Source organism: Macaca mulatta, chromosome 3, assembly GCF_049350105.2.
Source record: "Macaca mulatta isolate MMU2019108-1 chromosome 3, T2T-MMU8v2.0, whole genome shotgun sequence".
Taxonomy (NCBI): domain Eukaryota; kingdom Metazoa; phylum Chordata; class Mammalia; order Primates; family Cercopithecidae; genus Macaca; species Macaca mulatta.
In genome coordinates, this window is record NC_133408.1 from 71,610,636 (window position 1) to 71,627,165 (window position 16,530).

Sequence of the window (16,530 nt, forward strand, 5' to 3'; positions counted from 1 at the left end):
CCAGGCTGGTTCCCAGGCCTTGGGGTCCTAGTGTGGACCTCCTGGCCACAATTAACGCAGGTGCAGGACCAGAGAGCCCCTTGGTCCCTCCCAACACATGAGGGAAGTTTGTGTGGTGAGGTCATGAACCGTGTCTGCGCTGCTGCTGTGAATAGGGCTTTCTTAGAAACACTTTTAATTTCCCTTTTTAAATATCCCTTTGGAACCACGTTTAATAATTTGCTGCTGGAACTTAGCAGTGATTATTCTTTGAATCCATTTTTCTTTTTTCTTTTTTAGAGATGGAGTCTTGCTCTGCAGCCCAGGTTGTAGTGCAATGACTTGATCTGGGCTCACTGTAGCTTCCGCCTTCTGGGTTCAAGCGATTCTCCTGCCTCAGCCTTCCCAGTAGCTGAAATTACAGTCACCCGCCACCACACCCGGCTAATTTTTGTATTTTCAGTACAGATGGGGTTTTGACATGTTGGCCAGTCTAGTCTTGAACTCCTGACCTCCAGTGATATGCCCGCCTAGGCCTCCCAAAGTGCTAGGATTACAGGCGTGAGCTACCGCGCCCTGAATCCATTTTAACATTTAGTTTTCCAGATTAACTCGAAGTACCCCATGACTACACGCTAATGCAACTAGGCAGGATGGATGCACAAGAGCAAAAATCTCTGTGGGACATCTTTTGGGAGCATCAGTATTACTGCGGGATTTGGAAGTAACAACTTTAAATAATTTCCAAGGTAAGACACTGCAAATTTAAGAGAAGGCTGGAAAGACATCTGACTTTAATAACTGCCAGTCATCTGTGCCTAAGTCAGACTTTCTCCAAGAAAAAAAAAAAAAAAGAAACTCTAAGGAGAACCTATTTTTCATTCTTCTAAGTAGCTAAAATTAGAAATCACAGCAAATCAATAGAAAGCTCTGCCCTGCCATTCACCGAAATCACAATATGGCCTTGGTATGGTTTTATTTGTATTTTTTGAAGGGGTTTGTTGACGTGTTGGATATAAATATTGGGGGGTTTTGACTGATGTTTGGAAGTTTTCAGCTATTAGTTGGTGATGTATTTTTGTACCTCATTTTTCTGTCCCCCCTCCAACTTGGACTCAATCACTCCATAGGTCTCTAATACTCTTCATTTTCTTTAAGCTTTTTCACTCTTTTATTCGGAATGGGCAATTTCTATTGCTGTCTCCTGTTTCTAATCTTTGAATAAGCTCAAAAGTATTTTTTAAATTTCCTTATCTTTCTATTGTTTCATAATTTCCATTTCTTTGCTGAGGTTCCACATCTCTTCACTGTTAGAATATTTTCCTTTACCCCCATGAACAGATTTATAATAGCTGCCTTTAAACATCCTGAATTAGAAAACCTTGAATATCTTAGGATCACTTCTACTGCCTGCTTTTTAAATTGTGAATGGATTACATTTTCATGTTTCTACACGTCTCATGAATTTTAAAATTGTGTTCTAAAACTGTAAAGAATCATTATAGAGATGCTCAATTCTGTTGTGTAACTTTGAAGAGCAGTATGTTTTACAAAAGGTGTTAATTGGGCTGGATTCAAACCTCAATATCTATCTCCCCTATAGTGGGCACAGCTGAAATCCCCATTCAGTTCTTACTCACACATAGGTCATACTTGTATTATACAGATGTGTTTCTATAACAATATATATTATTCTGGTGTTATCATTATAATCTGTGTTAATTCAACAAGCTACTCCAGTATTACTGAAAGCCAGGACCTCAGTTTTGTCTGCTTATTGGATTTTGTATAAATCAAATTACACTGTATGTATACTTTTATGTCTACTTACTTTTATGGAACATTTGTGATATTTGTGATATATCAGTCCAAACTTCACTGAGCCCTGAGGCACTCTGCCCCTGCCACCCTGGCACTCAGTGGACCTGAGATTCTTCAGGGCCTCGTTTTCTTGGCCATGAGGGCATGGCTGACATACTGGGATGGGGGCTCAGTGGCAGGATAGGCTGTAGCTGTAGGACAGAGTAGCAGCTGTGAGGCTCCAGGAGCCACACCTCAGGCCTCCCTCCCAGTCCCTGCCCAGGGCTCCCATTCAACAGGGCCTGCTGCTGACCAGGGAGCCGTGGCCACAGGCTGTCTGAAACTGACCACAAGACAGAATCTCCACCCACCTTCTGTCAGTCCGCTAAGCTCTCACCTCTCAATTGGACTGTGCTGCTCCATGGACTTGAAACAAACCCCAGAGTCCTCCTGAGTCTGAAGATGATAATTCCCTCTTGTCATGAAACAGCTGCATTTCTTGGAGGACTCTGATCTCCTGGAGCCAGAGGGAAGGACAGGAGGCTGACAGGGCCTGGATGGAAGATGCTGAAGGGCCCTTGGGGAGGGGGGAAACTGGGGCCCTGCTCAACAGTCCAGCTGCCATCACCATCTCATTACCAGGGTCACTTGCCCCCCAAATCCCCTACCTGCCCATGGGCAAACACACATCTTTCTGTTAATCCAGGCTAGACAGTGCTGGAGTTTTTCAAGTAAACATTCAGTGAGAAAGTTACACACACCACTACACACACACACACCACACACACACACACACATACCCCTGGTCCAGTACCCCTTCCAGCCTAATCTTTCTCTCTACCCCACAAAGCTCTTGACTCCCATCTCCCATCTCTACTTTTTCGTGATGTGCAAATCCTGCTCAGTGTACTGTCTTTTCTGAAAAGACTTGTAAATCTTCTGGAGCTTTTTCTGTGGAGAGGGAAAAGAAGGAAAGATTTGAGAAATAATAAAGTGAAAGAAGAAATTATTTGAGAATAATAAGCAGATACGTACATTCCATTCCCTTTTGAGAACCAAAAGGATCAAACTGCCTGGATGAGAATTTCTACGCTGGTCCTGTAAACCCTAAGGGCTCCATGGGTCTGGGGAGGGAGCTCTGTGGAGGCTACAGCAGCTCCATCTTGGATGCGAATCCACCATGTTGACTTTGGGTTAACCCCAGTTCTGGGAATTCCTTTAAGATTTCTACTTGATCTGCTTTTTCTTGTGTAAGAGCACATACTTACTGAAAGCCCTCTCCTTAGGTCAAAGCTACCTAGATGTCATCACACAAACTATAGGCTATGATGTGCACCTCATTCTCTTTCTGGAAGGCTGGTCTTAATTGCTCTGCAAATTCCTTATAGAGCATATTTACTCTTTTCCTACACTAAGTAAGCCCTAAATCTTGGGGGTAACAGCCTGGAGAACTACTGTCATGCTACCACTCAAGACCATGCTTCTGTCCACAAATTCCCCCCAATAAATTACCTTTTACTGACAAACTGGATTTGTGTGTCTCATTCTTTGATTTCTGGACTCCTGTGTTGGGGATCTCTCTGCAGATACATCCCTTTCATAAAACAAGGTATATTAGTCCATGCTCACACTGCTATAAAGAAATACGTGGAACTGGGTTTAATTGGCTCACAGTTCCACAGGCTATAGAGGAAGCTAAGTGGCTTCTGCTCAGCTTCTGGAGAGGCCTCAGGGAGCTTAAAATCATGGTGGAAGGGGAAGAGGAAGCAGGCAGGCATATGTTACATGACTGGAGCAAGAACAAGAGAGAGCGGGGAGAGGTGCTACACACTTATTTTATTTTATTTTATTTTGAGAGGGAGTGTTTTTCTGTCGTCCAGGCTGGAATGCAATGGTGTGATTTCAGCTCACTGCAACTTTCACCTCCCGGGTTCAAGCAATTCTCCTGCCTCAGCCTCCTGAGTAGTTGGGACTACAGGCACGTGCCACCATGCCTGGTTAATTTTTGTATTTTTAGTAAAGATGGGGTTTCACCATGTTAGCCAAGATGGTCTCGATCTCCTGACCTTGTGATCCACCTGCCTCGGCCTCCCAAAGTGCTGGGATTACATGCATGAGCCACCATACCTGGCCTACACACTTTAAACAACTAGATCTTGTGAGAGCTCTCACTATCACAAGAACAGCACGGAAGGTATGGTGCTAAACAATTCATGAGGAACCACCTCCCTGATCCAATCACCTCCCACCAGGCCTCACCTCCAACACTGCAGATTACAATTAGAGATTCAGGTGGGGACACAGATCCAAACTATACACAGGCCTGTGGGTATGGCTGGATTTTGATGATCACAACTGTTGGCACAACTTGGGTCTTACTTAACCCGACCATGCCCAGGAATGTTATGGTGTCCCATGGTCCCTGGACTTTCTGGGCACGACTGGCCCATCCTCTGGATTGTAAATGCTCTAGGAGTTTCTGGGTAGGTTTCTACAAAAGACTTCAATCTGTAGAGGTTAGAATAATATTATCCATATGGTTTTCCCAGAGAATGTCGGGCAAATCACTCCAAAATGTCTCGCGTCACTCTAAACCATGTCAGAGAGTTGCGCTGTGTAAGTTTCTCTGGGAGCAACCAAAAGGTACACTGTTGGTCCTCTCAGCTGAAGGCAAAATGGTCCTGGGACTTTGGGTCTAAGGGTATGCTGCAGAAAGCATTTGCCAAATTCAGGACAGTATGCCATGGACCTGAGCAAGTGTTTAGTTTTTCCAGGATTTGAGCCATTTGGGGGACAGCAGCATGCATGGCCAGAGTCACCTTATTCAGTTCCAAATAATCAATGATCAACTGTCATAATATCCCAAGAATCAACTATCATACTCCAGATGCCATCAGGCTTTCGCACCAACCACACAAACCTGTTTTATGGGCTCTGTGCAGACATGCAATCCCCATCCTTATGAAGTCCTGAACAGAAGCCATGATCTCAAGCCAAGCACAGTGGCTCACGCCTGCAATCCCAGCACTTTGGGAAGCTGAGGTGGGCAGATCACTTGAGGTCAGGAGGTTGAGACCAGCCTGGTCAAAATGGTGAAACTCTATCTCTACTAAAAATACAAAACTTACCGGCATCATGGTGCTTGCCTGTAATCCCAGCTACTGGGGATCTGAGGCAAGAGAATCACTTGAACCTGAGAAGTGAAGGCTGCAATGAGCCAAAATCATGCCATACACTCCAGCCTGGGTGACAGAGGGACTCTGTCAAAAAAAAAAAAAAAAAAAAAAGAAAAAGCCATGATCTCCTGTGCCCTCCTGGGAGGTGACATTGTTTGATGCACACCACTCCTCTTGTGCAGGATAATGTCACTGGTTTCCTTTTGGCTTCCCCTCAGAGCATGGCTTTTGCGACCCTCACCTAAAGACAGAACTTGTCTAAGGTTGCCTCAAGGACAGTTCTCAGGAGAATGTTTGTCTCCAGCATGTGCTCGGGTATTGGGAAGATGTAGACCCTTCAGAGACAAATCTCATTGCTTGCTCTGAAGGGGCCAGTGACTCATTCTAGCCACATGGAGCCTCTGGTCCCCTTCAATGGCCCAACGTTGAGAACATTGGCCTTCCTGTCATGTTGGGGGCTGCAGAGTTTGCTCCACTCCTGGGAGAGGGAAGAGGCGGCGAGACCAGCCTGCTCCTCACACTGGCACCCACACTCCATCCCCAGCCACAAAAATTCTACTCCTGGCCTGCACGGGTCCCAGTATCAGCCATGCCTGCTGTCTACACCAAAACAGCCACTGCTGTGGCCCTCAGCCCTGCCCCTCAAGGCCTGGCCCAGCTACCGCCTCAGACCACCTAGAGCCACAGTGAGCTTGAGGTGAGTGTGGGGCAGGTGGTGCAGCTTCTCTTTTTTTTTTCTCTGCCTGCCACAGAAAACGGGATTCAGAGCCCCTGCTGCCACTACCATCAAAAGCCACCCTCAGAAGTAGGCCTGAGGCTGCAGGCTCCCCAGCACCTCTCCACAGAGTCTTTCTTCCATTTAACCTCCACAGGGGCAATTAACAGTGGGCGACAGTGGGCAGGTCTTTCTCCAGGCGCAATTCCTCCTCCTCTAACTCAGGGACTTTGCTCTCGGCCCCCAGCAGAGCCTTTGTTCCTAGGTGGCCTGCCCATGGGAGAGGCCAACCTAACCCCTTTCCACCCGCTGAGGTCTGGGCTCCTTGGCAATTTTTAACCCATCAGCCTCCTCTAGCCTGCTGGAGCTTTCACAGCATCTTGGCACTCACAGGGCAGGGCAGCCTGCAGGCATCAGGCAGCGGCTGACAGAGCCTCACATAGGCACTTGCAGGCATCCTGGGATCTCCCCAGAAGGGTCCTGTTTTCCCTAGCCCTTTTTTTTTTTTTTTTTTTTTGAGACAGTCTCTGACCCAGGCTGGAGTACAGTGGCCTTGGCTCACTGCAAACTCCACCTCCCAGGTTCAAGCAATTTTGCTGCCACAGCCTCCCCAGTAGCTAGGATTACAGGCACCCATCACCACACCTGGGTAATTTTTGTATTTTTAGTAGAGATAGGCTTTCACCATGTTGGCCAGGCTGGTCTCGAACTCCTGACCTCCTGATCTGCCCACCTCAGCCTCCCAAAGTGCTCGGATGACAGGCGTGAGTCACCATGCCCGGCCTCCCAGCCCATTCTTTAGAGTAATGCCGACTACACCAGCTCTTCCCTCAGGCTGAACCAGTGGCTGGAGTTGCCCCAAAAGTGACAGAAGCGGAATTCCCACAAGACACTACCCCAAACCATCCTGAAATGGGGCAGTTGGAATTCCAAAGAAAGAAGCCCTGAAGCCCAGAGTGGTCTGTCCAAAGCATGCATTAGAGGAACCAACACAGAGGGGGCTGCAGCGTATCCTTGCAAGACACGAATCAGAGATATTCTACCCAAGTATGTCTGCAATGATGGGTCTGGTTATGGAGTTCACATGAAGGTTTAAGGAATTTGGCCTCGGGCCAGGGCTAGTTTCTTTCGATGCTGTGGGCAACATCCTAAACATTTTTATCAGCACCTGGGAATGGTCCAGACCCTGGCTTGGGTTGAAGCCTGCAGGGAAAAACCTGAAGCTGAAGCTGGTCATATCACAAGAGTGTTCAAGTTACTCTGTAATACTGTCTTCACAGAGGAAAAAAAGTGGGGAGGAAGTGAGGTAACAGCCATTATTCTTTGCAGTAAGATTTTCTCTTTTTTTTTTGAGATGGAGTCCCACTCTGTCACCCATGATGCAGTGTATTGCTGTGATCTCAGCTCACAGCAACCTCCTCCTCCTGGGTTCAAGCAATTCTTCTGCCTCAGCCTGCCAAGTAGCTGGGATTACAGGCGCCCACGCCCACGCCCACCTAATTTTTATATTTTTAGTAGAGACAGAGTTTCACCATGTTGACCAGACTGATTTAGAGCTCCTGACCTCAAGTGATCCGCCCCCCTCGGCCTCCCAAAGTCCTGGGATTACAGGTGTGACCTACCACGCCTGGCCTGCAATAAGAATTTGTATTGGGAAGTGGAAGTCATTTGTTCTTCAAGATCATTTCCTGTATTTGGTTTCCTGTGCATATCTATATCGGTTTTGCTGGGGAGAGAGTTGTCAATTTCTACATAAAAACATAGTTGGGAATTTGAAGGGATTATATCGAATTTCTCGGTCCATTTGTGGGATATTGTTATCTTGGAAATATTAAGTATTTTCATCCTTAAAAATTAGACACCTTTCAATTATTTCAGATCTTGATTTCTTCCAGCATTAATAAAAATTAAGTGTAGGCCAGGCATGGTGGCTCCCGACTATAATCCCAACACTATAGTAGGCAGAAGCAGGCAGATTGCTTGAGCCTAGTTGGAGACCAGAGTGGGGAACATGGAGAAACCTGTCTCTACAAGAAATACAAAATTAGTCAGGCATGGTGGCACACACCTGTAGTCCCAGCTACTGCTGAGGCTGAGGCAGGTGGATCAATTGAGTCCAGGAGGTCGAGACTGCAGTGAGCTGTGATCACACCACTGCACTCCATCCTGGGCAACAGAGCAAGATCTTGTCCACAAAAAAAAAAAAAAGAAAAAAAAAAGTGTAAAATTGTTGCACTTACATTACTTTTTCTAATTATTTTTGAAGCTATTATAAATCAAATGTATATATTTTATTTTCATTGTTGGTTGCTTTAAGTATAATTTTTTATGTGTATCTTGTATCTTCTGACACTGATTAACTTATTAATTCTAGTGGTATTTTAGTGAAACTCTTACACGTTTTTATGTAACGGATTATGTCATTTGCAATTAAGACAGTTCTAGAAGTTGATATGGTTAAGGAGGCTGAGTAGTCAGGACCCCAGCAGAGCCTGTGAGCAGGTCGTACTGAAGGAAGGGGCCCAGGTGATGGAACTTTCAAGTAACCTCATGTCCTTGGTGACAGACCCACCAGAACTTCAAACTCTGGTAACCAGAAGCCCTTATTCTAGACACAGCCCTGTATCAAGCTAATTTCATGGAGACGCTCAAGAGCAAGATGTTCTCCTGCTATATCCTGACTTCCTGAGGCTCTCATCTGTGGAAGGCTTGAAGTGAGGGCATCACTTGACAGGGGGCACCCATAGGTAACACAGGGCAGCTCAGGGCAGACTCATCCAGGCCAGACCTCGCCTAAGATCCCACCTGGGCAACCCCACATTCCTGCCCATCACCATGTGTTAGGGGAGCCAGAGATGAGGCTTCCCTCCCTGGACAGGAGCAGGCTGTCAGGTGTTGGGAATCTGATGGGTCTACCAAGATCACATTCCAGGTCATGGCTGGCAGGATAAGAAGTGAGTGTTGGGGAACAAGTTTGTCCACTCAGATGCTAACCCCAAGACTTCACACTGTAATCTGGTTTTCTCTCTGGCTGGAAGTCTATGCAGATGCTCTTATGTGTCTGATCTAGGGAGCAGAATTTTTAATTGGGCTTTCTCCCTGCAGAAATAGCCAGGCAGGTTACTGACACCTTTTGGCCCAGCTGCTGGGCACTCTCCTTGCACAGCTTCACGCAGATCAGTAAAAATAAGTAATAGGTTCAACCACTCCATCTCCTTGGACAAAGGGCAGGAGCACCATGCCACCACCCATGGCCAGCACTGCTGTGGGGCGACAGTAGGAACAGAGGGGTCATCTCAGACAGGAATCCAAGAAAATCAGGGCAGGCCCAGGACCCAGACTCAAATATGGAAACTCCATTGCCTCTGCCTCAGTGCTTTCACACCTAAGTGACCCACAGTTCCCGCCCAAAAGAACTGGACCTTCATTCGTCTCCAACAGAAATTTGGTTTGCTGCTAAGTTCTTGCTCACATAGTTGTAGTAAGAGGAGAGAAATAGTTTTGTCTTGTTTACACTAGGCCATGAGTGCCTTTTTGTGTTGCTACCTACATAGTTTTTTTTTTTTTTTTTTGAGACAGAGGTCTCACTCTGTCACCCAGGTTGGAGTGCAGTGGCCCGATCTCTGCTCACTGCAACCTCTGCCTCCCAGGTTCCAGCAATTCTACTGCCTCAGCCTCCCAGGCAGCTGAGATTGCAGGCAGGTGCCACCACACCCAACTAATTTTTGTATTTTTAGGAGAGACAGGGTTTCACCATGTTAGCCAGGCTGGTCCTGACTCTTGACTTCAGGTGATCTGCCTGCCTCAGCCTTCCAAAGTGCTAGGATTACAAGCATGAAACACAATGCCCAGCCTATTTATATTGTTTTAAACACCCACCCCATGTATTTCCTGTAGCAGGCAACCCCCCTGCCCTGCCAGAACTTTAAGATTTAAAAGTCCACACTCTAGTATGCTTTTTACACAAAAAGGGAGCCAAAAGGGGGAGGAAGGATGGTTAAGCTGCTCTATGTATTGGTTATCCCACAGAACTCATTCCTGTAGCCCCATCAGGGCTGGAGCTGCAACCTCACATGGCTTCATAATATTCCATAAAGGAGGCCATTTCCCTCAGCAGTTCAGCCTTGCAATGCAGGTGGAGCCTGGACATGATGATCTTCTGTTTCAATTTCGGCCACTCTTCAGGAAACATCCTATATGTGCCCCAGTAGTCTGTAACCATCTGCTAAAGCGTCCATACACACCACTGCAGACTGAAGGACTTTAACAGCAGAAACTTAGTTTTCCACAATTCTGGAGAATAGAAATCCAACAAGCTGTTAGCTGGGATGGTTTCTCTGCGAACTCTCTTCTTGGCTTGTAGATAGCTGACTTCTATCTCTGCGTCCTTACTGCCTCTTCTAATAAGGACTCCAGTCATATTGGATTTGGGTCCACTCCAATAAACTCAAAACTAGTGACATTCTGAGGCACTGAGTGTGAGAACATGAACTTTGGGGAGGGGACACCACTCAGCCCACTGGACATATTATTCCCTTGTAGATGACAAACTCCCAGGAGATTACTCGGTGGAAGGATATGCACATGTAAAATTGTAATAGCTATAGACCGATCACTTTCCAAAAGGGCTTTGGAAGGTACACTGCCACCAGCAATGTCTGAATGTAGCTGCTTCCCTGAATCTAGATTCTCCCGGATGTTCACTTTCTTTTAATTTGTTGCCAATCTTGTATCCATGTGGCAAATAAAATCATGTTGATTTCCAGTTTTCCGACCGAAATTTTTGAGTCATCTTTGAATTGCTTCACACATATGTGTTTTCCCTGAGTCATCTGCTTCGATTCTTGGCCCTTTAAATGGGCTTTCTCCCATCCTGGACTCTCCCAGCATATGCCCCCTTGTCATGTCTGGAATTGCAGTTGTTTGGCAAAGTTCCTTTTAATGTTAAAAAACTGTATTGCTAAAGTCAAAAAAGTATTCCTAGGCTGTCTTGCCCTGTGCACTGTTTCTAAAATAAAAAATGAGGCTTCTTGAGGCCATTTCCATCCACGTGAGGAGCAGAGAGAGTCTCCAGAAGCTTGAGGGAAATTTCTTGCAGGCCTCACGGTTTACAGTTCTCAGTTCTGACCCATGTGCTGTTGAACCTGTGTTTTCCCAACTCTATAAGAACGACGTTTTTTGAGGACTCTCTGGGATAATTCTCTTTGTACAGGCTGTTAATATAGGTGGGTGCTGGTGCTCCACAGAGGACAAAGTATCATGAAGATGCCTTGACAGTGTTAATGGCTTAACACCGCCACATAAAACTTTCTTGTCTTTGTTTCTTTGATTTTCAGATGGAGTTTCACTCTTGTCACCCAGGCTGGAGGGCAATGGTGCAATCTTGGCTCACTGCAACCTCTACCTCCTGGGTTCAAGTGATTCTCCTGCCTCAGCCTCCTGAGTAGCTGGGATTACAGGTGCCTGCCACCACACCTGGCTAATTTTTTGTATTAATAGTAGAGGCAGGGTTTCACCGTGTTGATCAGGCTGGTCTTGATCTCTTGACCTCAGGTGATCCACACACATTGGACTCCCAAAGTGCTGGTATTACAAGCATGAGCCACTGCACCTGGCCCACATAAAACTTTGGAAGCCTAGAACCTTCTTCACCACGGACACCTGTGTCCTCCACATGCACAAGTCTCTGAAAAATAGGACCTTCTTGGTATAAGCCGCAGCCCCCAAACGGCCAGTGGTTCACAGTGCTGTCATTGACCATATGCCTCTTCTTGTTCCCCTCCATATAAAAATAAGTCTACCCGAAACCTTGAGAATAATCCAGATACTCCCAGCCAGGTACAAGGGAGAAGCTAAATGAGCCTCTGGCACTAGACTTCCAGGTTGAGCCATATTCTCCTTTACCACCTTCCTGGGCTCCTACCAGGACCTCACCACCAATGCACAGTTCCCAGGCCAGCTATTTAGTAGGTGTCTGTCTCCTCCAAGAAACAGTGGTGACTCTGCAAGCTACCAGGTGGGTATTAAGGATATAACTGCAGCTCTCTGAGCCTGTCTACGCCTCTGAAAAGCGGAAAGATGAACCTCAGAGTTATTATAGGGACTAAACGGCATAAGACACAGTAAGCAGATGCCTGGTGCCTGGCTCCGTACAAAGACTACTTAGGATGCTCTGGTTGCTTTTATATATATATATATATATATATTTTTTTTTTTTTTTTTTCCTGTCTTTTTGCCCAAGAAGTCCTCTGCCTCATTGGTCTGTGTCCCTCAACATTTGGAAAATGCACATAAAAAGCAAAGCTGTTTTTGCATTGGTAAACCACATTTGAGATTCTTTCTAGCTGGATTTTGTCCTTGACACAGAAAGACAAACTTTCTAGGATGCTGAAAGAGGAGTCCCTACCCAACTCAGCTATCTGAGGAGGTTCTTGTTGAGGTTTGTTTATTAAAGACATATACTTTCAGCACAATGTGTAAAGTCAGTTTTCTAGATGCCTGGCATAATTCAGTGAACAAATGACAGTCCCTGGGCCTCTCATGTTTACTGCTAATTATGGAGCTTCTATTACACAGCGAGCACTGCCCTGTGTATGTTCATTTATGTGCCAAAACAACCTCATGGTGTATGAAGCCTCCTATTGTTTACATAAACAAATTAGCTCAATAAACTTGATTATGTCAATTACAAAAAGAACAATCACAAAAGAAAAAGTGGCTTAAATGGAGTTCTCCAATGAAAAGAAAAAGAATGAATGTAACTTAAAAACACTCGCTGTAGAAACACTAACGTCTAAAAGTTATTTTCTGAGCACTATTAAATTTCATAAAAGTCATTCTTACAATCACAGAGGACATCATATAAAGAATACTACATGAACCTTGGAATGAGAAAATTATATACTAGGTCCAGCATAAGAAACAGGCAAGAAAAACACAAAGGATTTCCAAAGAGATTCTGAGCCAAGGGGCCATAAGATTTTAGATAAATGAATTCAATACAAAGCAGAGAAAACAGATTTGTTTTCAGAATCTTTGAGGTTTTGACCTGCCTAGTAAATTATCAACACTTTTAAAATTTATCTGTATTGATCTGATGTTTTTCTTCTCAAAATAGGTACACACTTACACACAAACATAACTACATTCACCACAAATCTCTTACACCTGAAGTTTATCTATAAAGTGATATATTTGTATATGTAAACCCATGTAAATCAAAACTAAAAATCTGTGTTTTGCAGACTAGAGTGGGCACACTCAGAAAAAATAAAGAATAAAATTTTAAAATAATCAGAATTCAGAAATATGTGAATATATTTTATTATAGTCTTATGTAAACTTTATTGTAACCATCATAATGATCCTATAGTTACAAAAACAAGAAAAAAATAAAAATATTACCTCTGGTAACAATATTCCACTGAGAGGAGGGATTACAAAAGATGTCATTGTACTATGCTACCCTCCACTATGCTATCCAATAGTATATTGTGACCATCAGTTACCTACAACATGGGATAAGGTGGGATAGGTTAATGTTGGTGGTAAGATGCATTTCATTCAATGGAAAATAGTCTTAAGACATTAAAAACAACTTTGTTCCATTAAAATAAATTAAGTTCAAATAATATGTCGAAAAGCATTTTAAACTCCACAGTATTTCATTATTTTTATGTGTAACTAGTAAAACAATTCACTTCTGAGATTCAAAATGTTTCTCTTCTCCTACAATGCATAATCATATTATCCTGAACAACTACCTCACAAATCACTTACTACACTGTTATAAAGGGCCTCTCCGCCTAGATTTTCTTCATGCGTCTTATATTCAAGTGTCCTCAGTGTTCCACGGAAAAGTGTATTAATGGTGCAGATGTCTCCGAGCTCTGATGCAGAAACCATTAACCACGTGCTTTCACATGAGCACTAGAAACGATGATATAACATCAAGAAATTTGTGAGTTTACTTGACATAAATATTTGCTTTTCAAAGTAATTGTAATTATTCCAATCCCCAAAAGTATAATTTGAATGTAATTTATAACTGTCCAAAGAGAAAATCAATCTCCTTCTCCATTTAAACTTACATACAAGTAAGCAACCTATTTTAAATTATTATCTATAATCAACACTGATTAGAGCAATGTCTCAAATTCTTACTGCCTTGGTGCTTTCTACTGTCAATCTATAACGTTTACTTAGGCTTGGTTTCTAATGTATTTTTCACAGTTCCTAAATCTGTATAATATATTCTAGTAGAAACTCTCCAGTGTTTTCTAAGGTATATGTACGGAACAGAAGTTTTTCCACATTTATTACATCCATAGGGTTTCTCCCCAACAGAAAGTCTGAGGAACTCCCGGAGAGTTTCCCTTCAGTATAAATTTTCCAGTGTACAATACAATCTGTGGTATAAGTAAGGTATTGTGCCTTTCTTTATATTTGCAGTGCTTTCCTTCACCAAAATAATCTCATGCACATTAAGGGTTCTATTTTGTGAAAGATCCTTCAACAGTCATTACATTAATACCACTTTTATTTAGGATGAAATCATTGCTGTAGATTGTGATGTCAGCATTCATTAATGGTTTTGCCACATTTTTTACCTTGGTAGGGTTTCTCTCCAGAATGAATTCACTTACAGTAAAAGTTGAGCACAAATTAAAACTATTGCTACATTCCCTACAATTGTAGGGGTTCTCTATCATGTGAATTATCTTATATTCAGTAAGGACTGAGCATTGGTCAAAGACTTACCCCATTCTTTACAATTCTAGGGATTCTCTCCAGTATGAATTCTCTTACGTTTAGTAAGGTTTGAGAACCAGTTAAAGGCTTTGCCACATTTTTCACATTTATAGCGTTGCTCTCCAGTATGAATTATCTTGTGTCCAATAAGATGTGAGCTCTGGTTAAAGGCTTTGCCACATTCTTCATATCTGTAGCATTTCTCTCCAGTATGAATTCTTTTATGTTTAATAAGGATTGAGCCATGCATAAAAGCTTTTCCACATTCTTCACCATTGTAGGGTTTTCTACCAGTATGAATTCTCTTATGTCCAATAAGATGTGAGCTCTGGTTAAAGGTTTGCCACATTCTTCACCATTGTAGCATTTCTCTACAGTATGAATCCTCTTGTTTTTAGTCAGGATTGAGCCATGCATAAAAGCTTTTCCACATTCTTCACAATTATAGTGTTTCTCTTCAGTATGAATTCCCTTACATTGAGAAAAGTATGAGAACCAGCTAAAAGTTCTGCCGTATTCTTCACATGCGTAGGGTTTCCTTCAGTATGAGTTGCCTTGTGTCCAGTGAGATGTAAGCCCTGGGTGAAGGCTTTGCCACATTCTTCACATGTGTAAGGTTTCTCTCCAGTATGAATTCTTTTATGTCCAATAAGGTGTGAGCACTGATTAAAGGCTTTGCCATATTCTTCACATTTGTAGGGTTTCCCTACAGTATGAATTATCTTATTTTGAGTAAGGTTTGAGAACCAGTTAACGGCTTTGCCACATTCCTCACATTTGTATGGTTTCTCTCCTGTATGAAAATTCTCTTAAGGATTGAGCACCAGTTAAAAGCTTTGCTACATTCATCGCATTGGAAGATTTTGCTAAGAGTAGTTGATAAATATTGGTTAAGTCCATTACAACTTTTTTTCTGTCCCTTACACTCACCCACACTTGTCCAGTCTTTTCTTAAGTTTAAATTTTCAGTGCCATAGCTTTCATATCTTCTCAGTATCACTTTTGGGAATAAATGTTTTATGCTTTGCTCAGGCAAAAGGTCTGGAGTAAAATGAGAGGATACAGCTAAAAGAAATAAAAATGAATTGTACCACTGATTAGACTCAGGAGAATACACTTTACAAATACAAAATATAAAATTATACCAAGCACAATAAGATGGCATAATACCACATGCCCAAATTCCTTAATAGACATGGAAACATAACAAAAATATATTAACCAAAATGCCTTTGTAAGAGTTCTAAAAACCAGTTAAGAGATTGCAGTGCCATAGATGAGAATGATGCTAAGAGCCACATAAAAGACAATGGAACATTTGTTACATTTACCCACCTCCTCCCCAATACAGAATAATGCCTTTAAGTGTAAACTCTCAACTCCTGGCTTCTCTCTAAAAAGCAAAAAAAAAAAATAGTGGCACATGGGTCCATACTTCCGGCTTTGTGGGGTCTTTCCAAAGACTGGTTTCTGTTTACAGGGACACAGAGTGCTGAAAGAAATAGTGCTATACTTTGAATGACAGGGTAGTGTCTGTGAGAGAAAAGGTAAATGATTTTAAAGCAGCAGAGAGACTGTAGGACCACAGAGAAACAGCCGGTGTACCAACTAATTACAGGCTCTGAAGCAGAAACATGGGCAAATCCACAGAACCCAATAAAGGAACACAAATCTAGGGAAGAGACATCTTAAGAACAGGTTTGAGAAATTCTCAATATCTATCCTGGTAAATTGGTGTCAGACACTGCAGGAAAGAAAGCCACTTTATACAGACTGTGATAGGTGGTGATTTATTTATTTATTTATTTATTTTTGAGATGGAGTCTGGCTCATTTCTCAACCAAATGTTAGAATGTATACAAAGTATCAGACTAAGATGGCCCAATCAAAGACACAAGTGTGCAGAAATCAACCGTAAAGAAATTAAGCTGTATAAATTATCTGAAAAAATCAACACAACCATCTCAATTATGCTCAGTGTTTAACATGGGAACACAGACAACTAAGTGTAACTAGAAAAATAAGAATATCAACAAAATGACAAAAAGAAACAAGTTTTAGAGAAGACATACAAAAAATGACTGAGAAATTATCTAATGTAAGAAAAAA

General features: G+C 43.0%; 1 protein-coding gene across 50 annotated transcripts in view; it reads right to left on the reverse strand.

The window, feature by feature from the left end:
- Positions 1–258: 258 nt before the first annotated feature.
- Positions 259–16,530, reverse strand: part of LOC106995512 (argininosuccinate lyase-like) — a 101,277-nt gene continuing 85,005 nt past the window's right edge. For 33 of the 50 annotated variants that reach the window (XR_013415289.1, XR_013415291.1, XR_013415282.1 and 30 more), the window contains one exon: positions 12,978–15,486. Coding sequence is in view for 9 of the 50 variants with exons in the window: in XM_077996679.1 (XP_077852805.1) it covers positions 15,439–15,486 (48 nt within the window). In the remaining 41 variants the exon portion in view is untranslated. Of the gene's footprint in view, positions 1,992–2,176; positions 15,487–16,530 lie in introns of those variants that run through there. The other 17 variants (XR_013415296.1, XR_013415305.1, XR_013415297.1 and 14 more) reach the window with 2 other exon arrangements.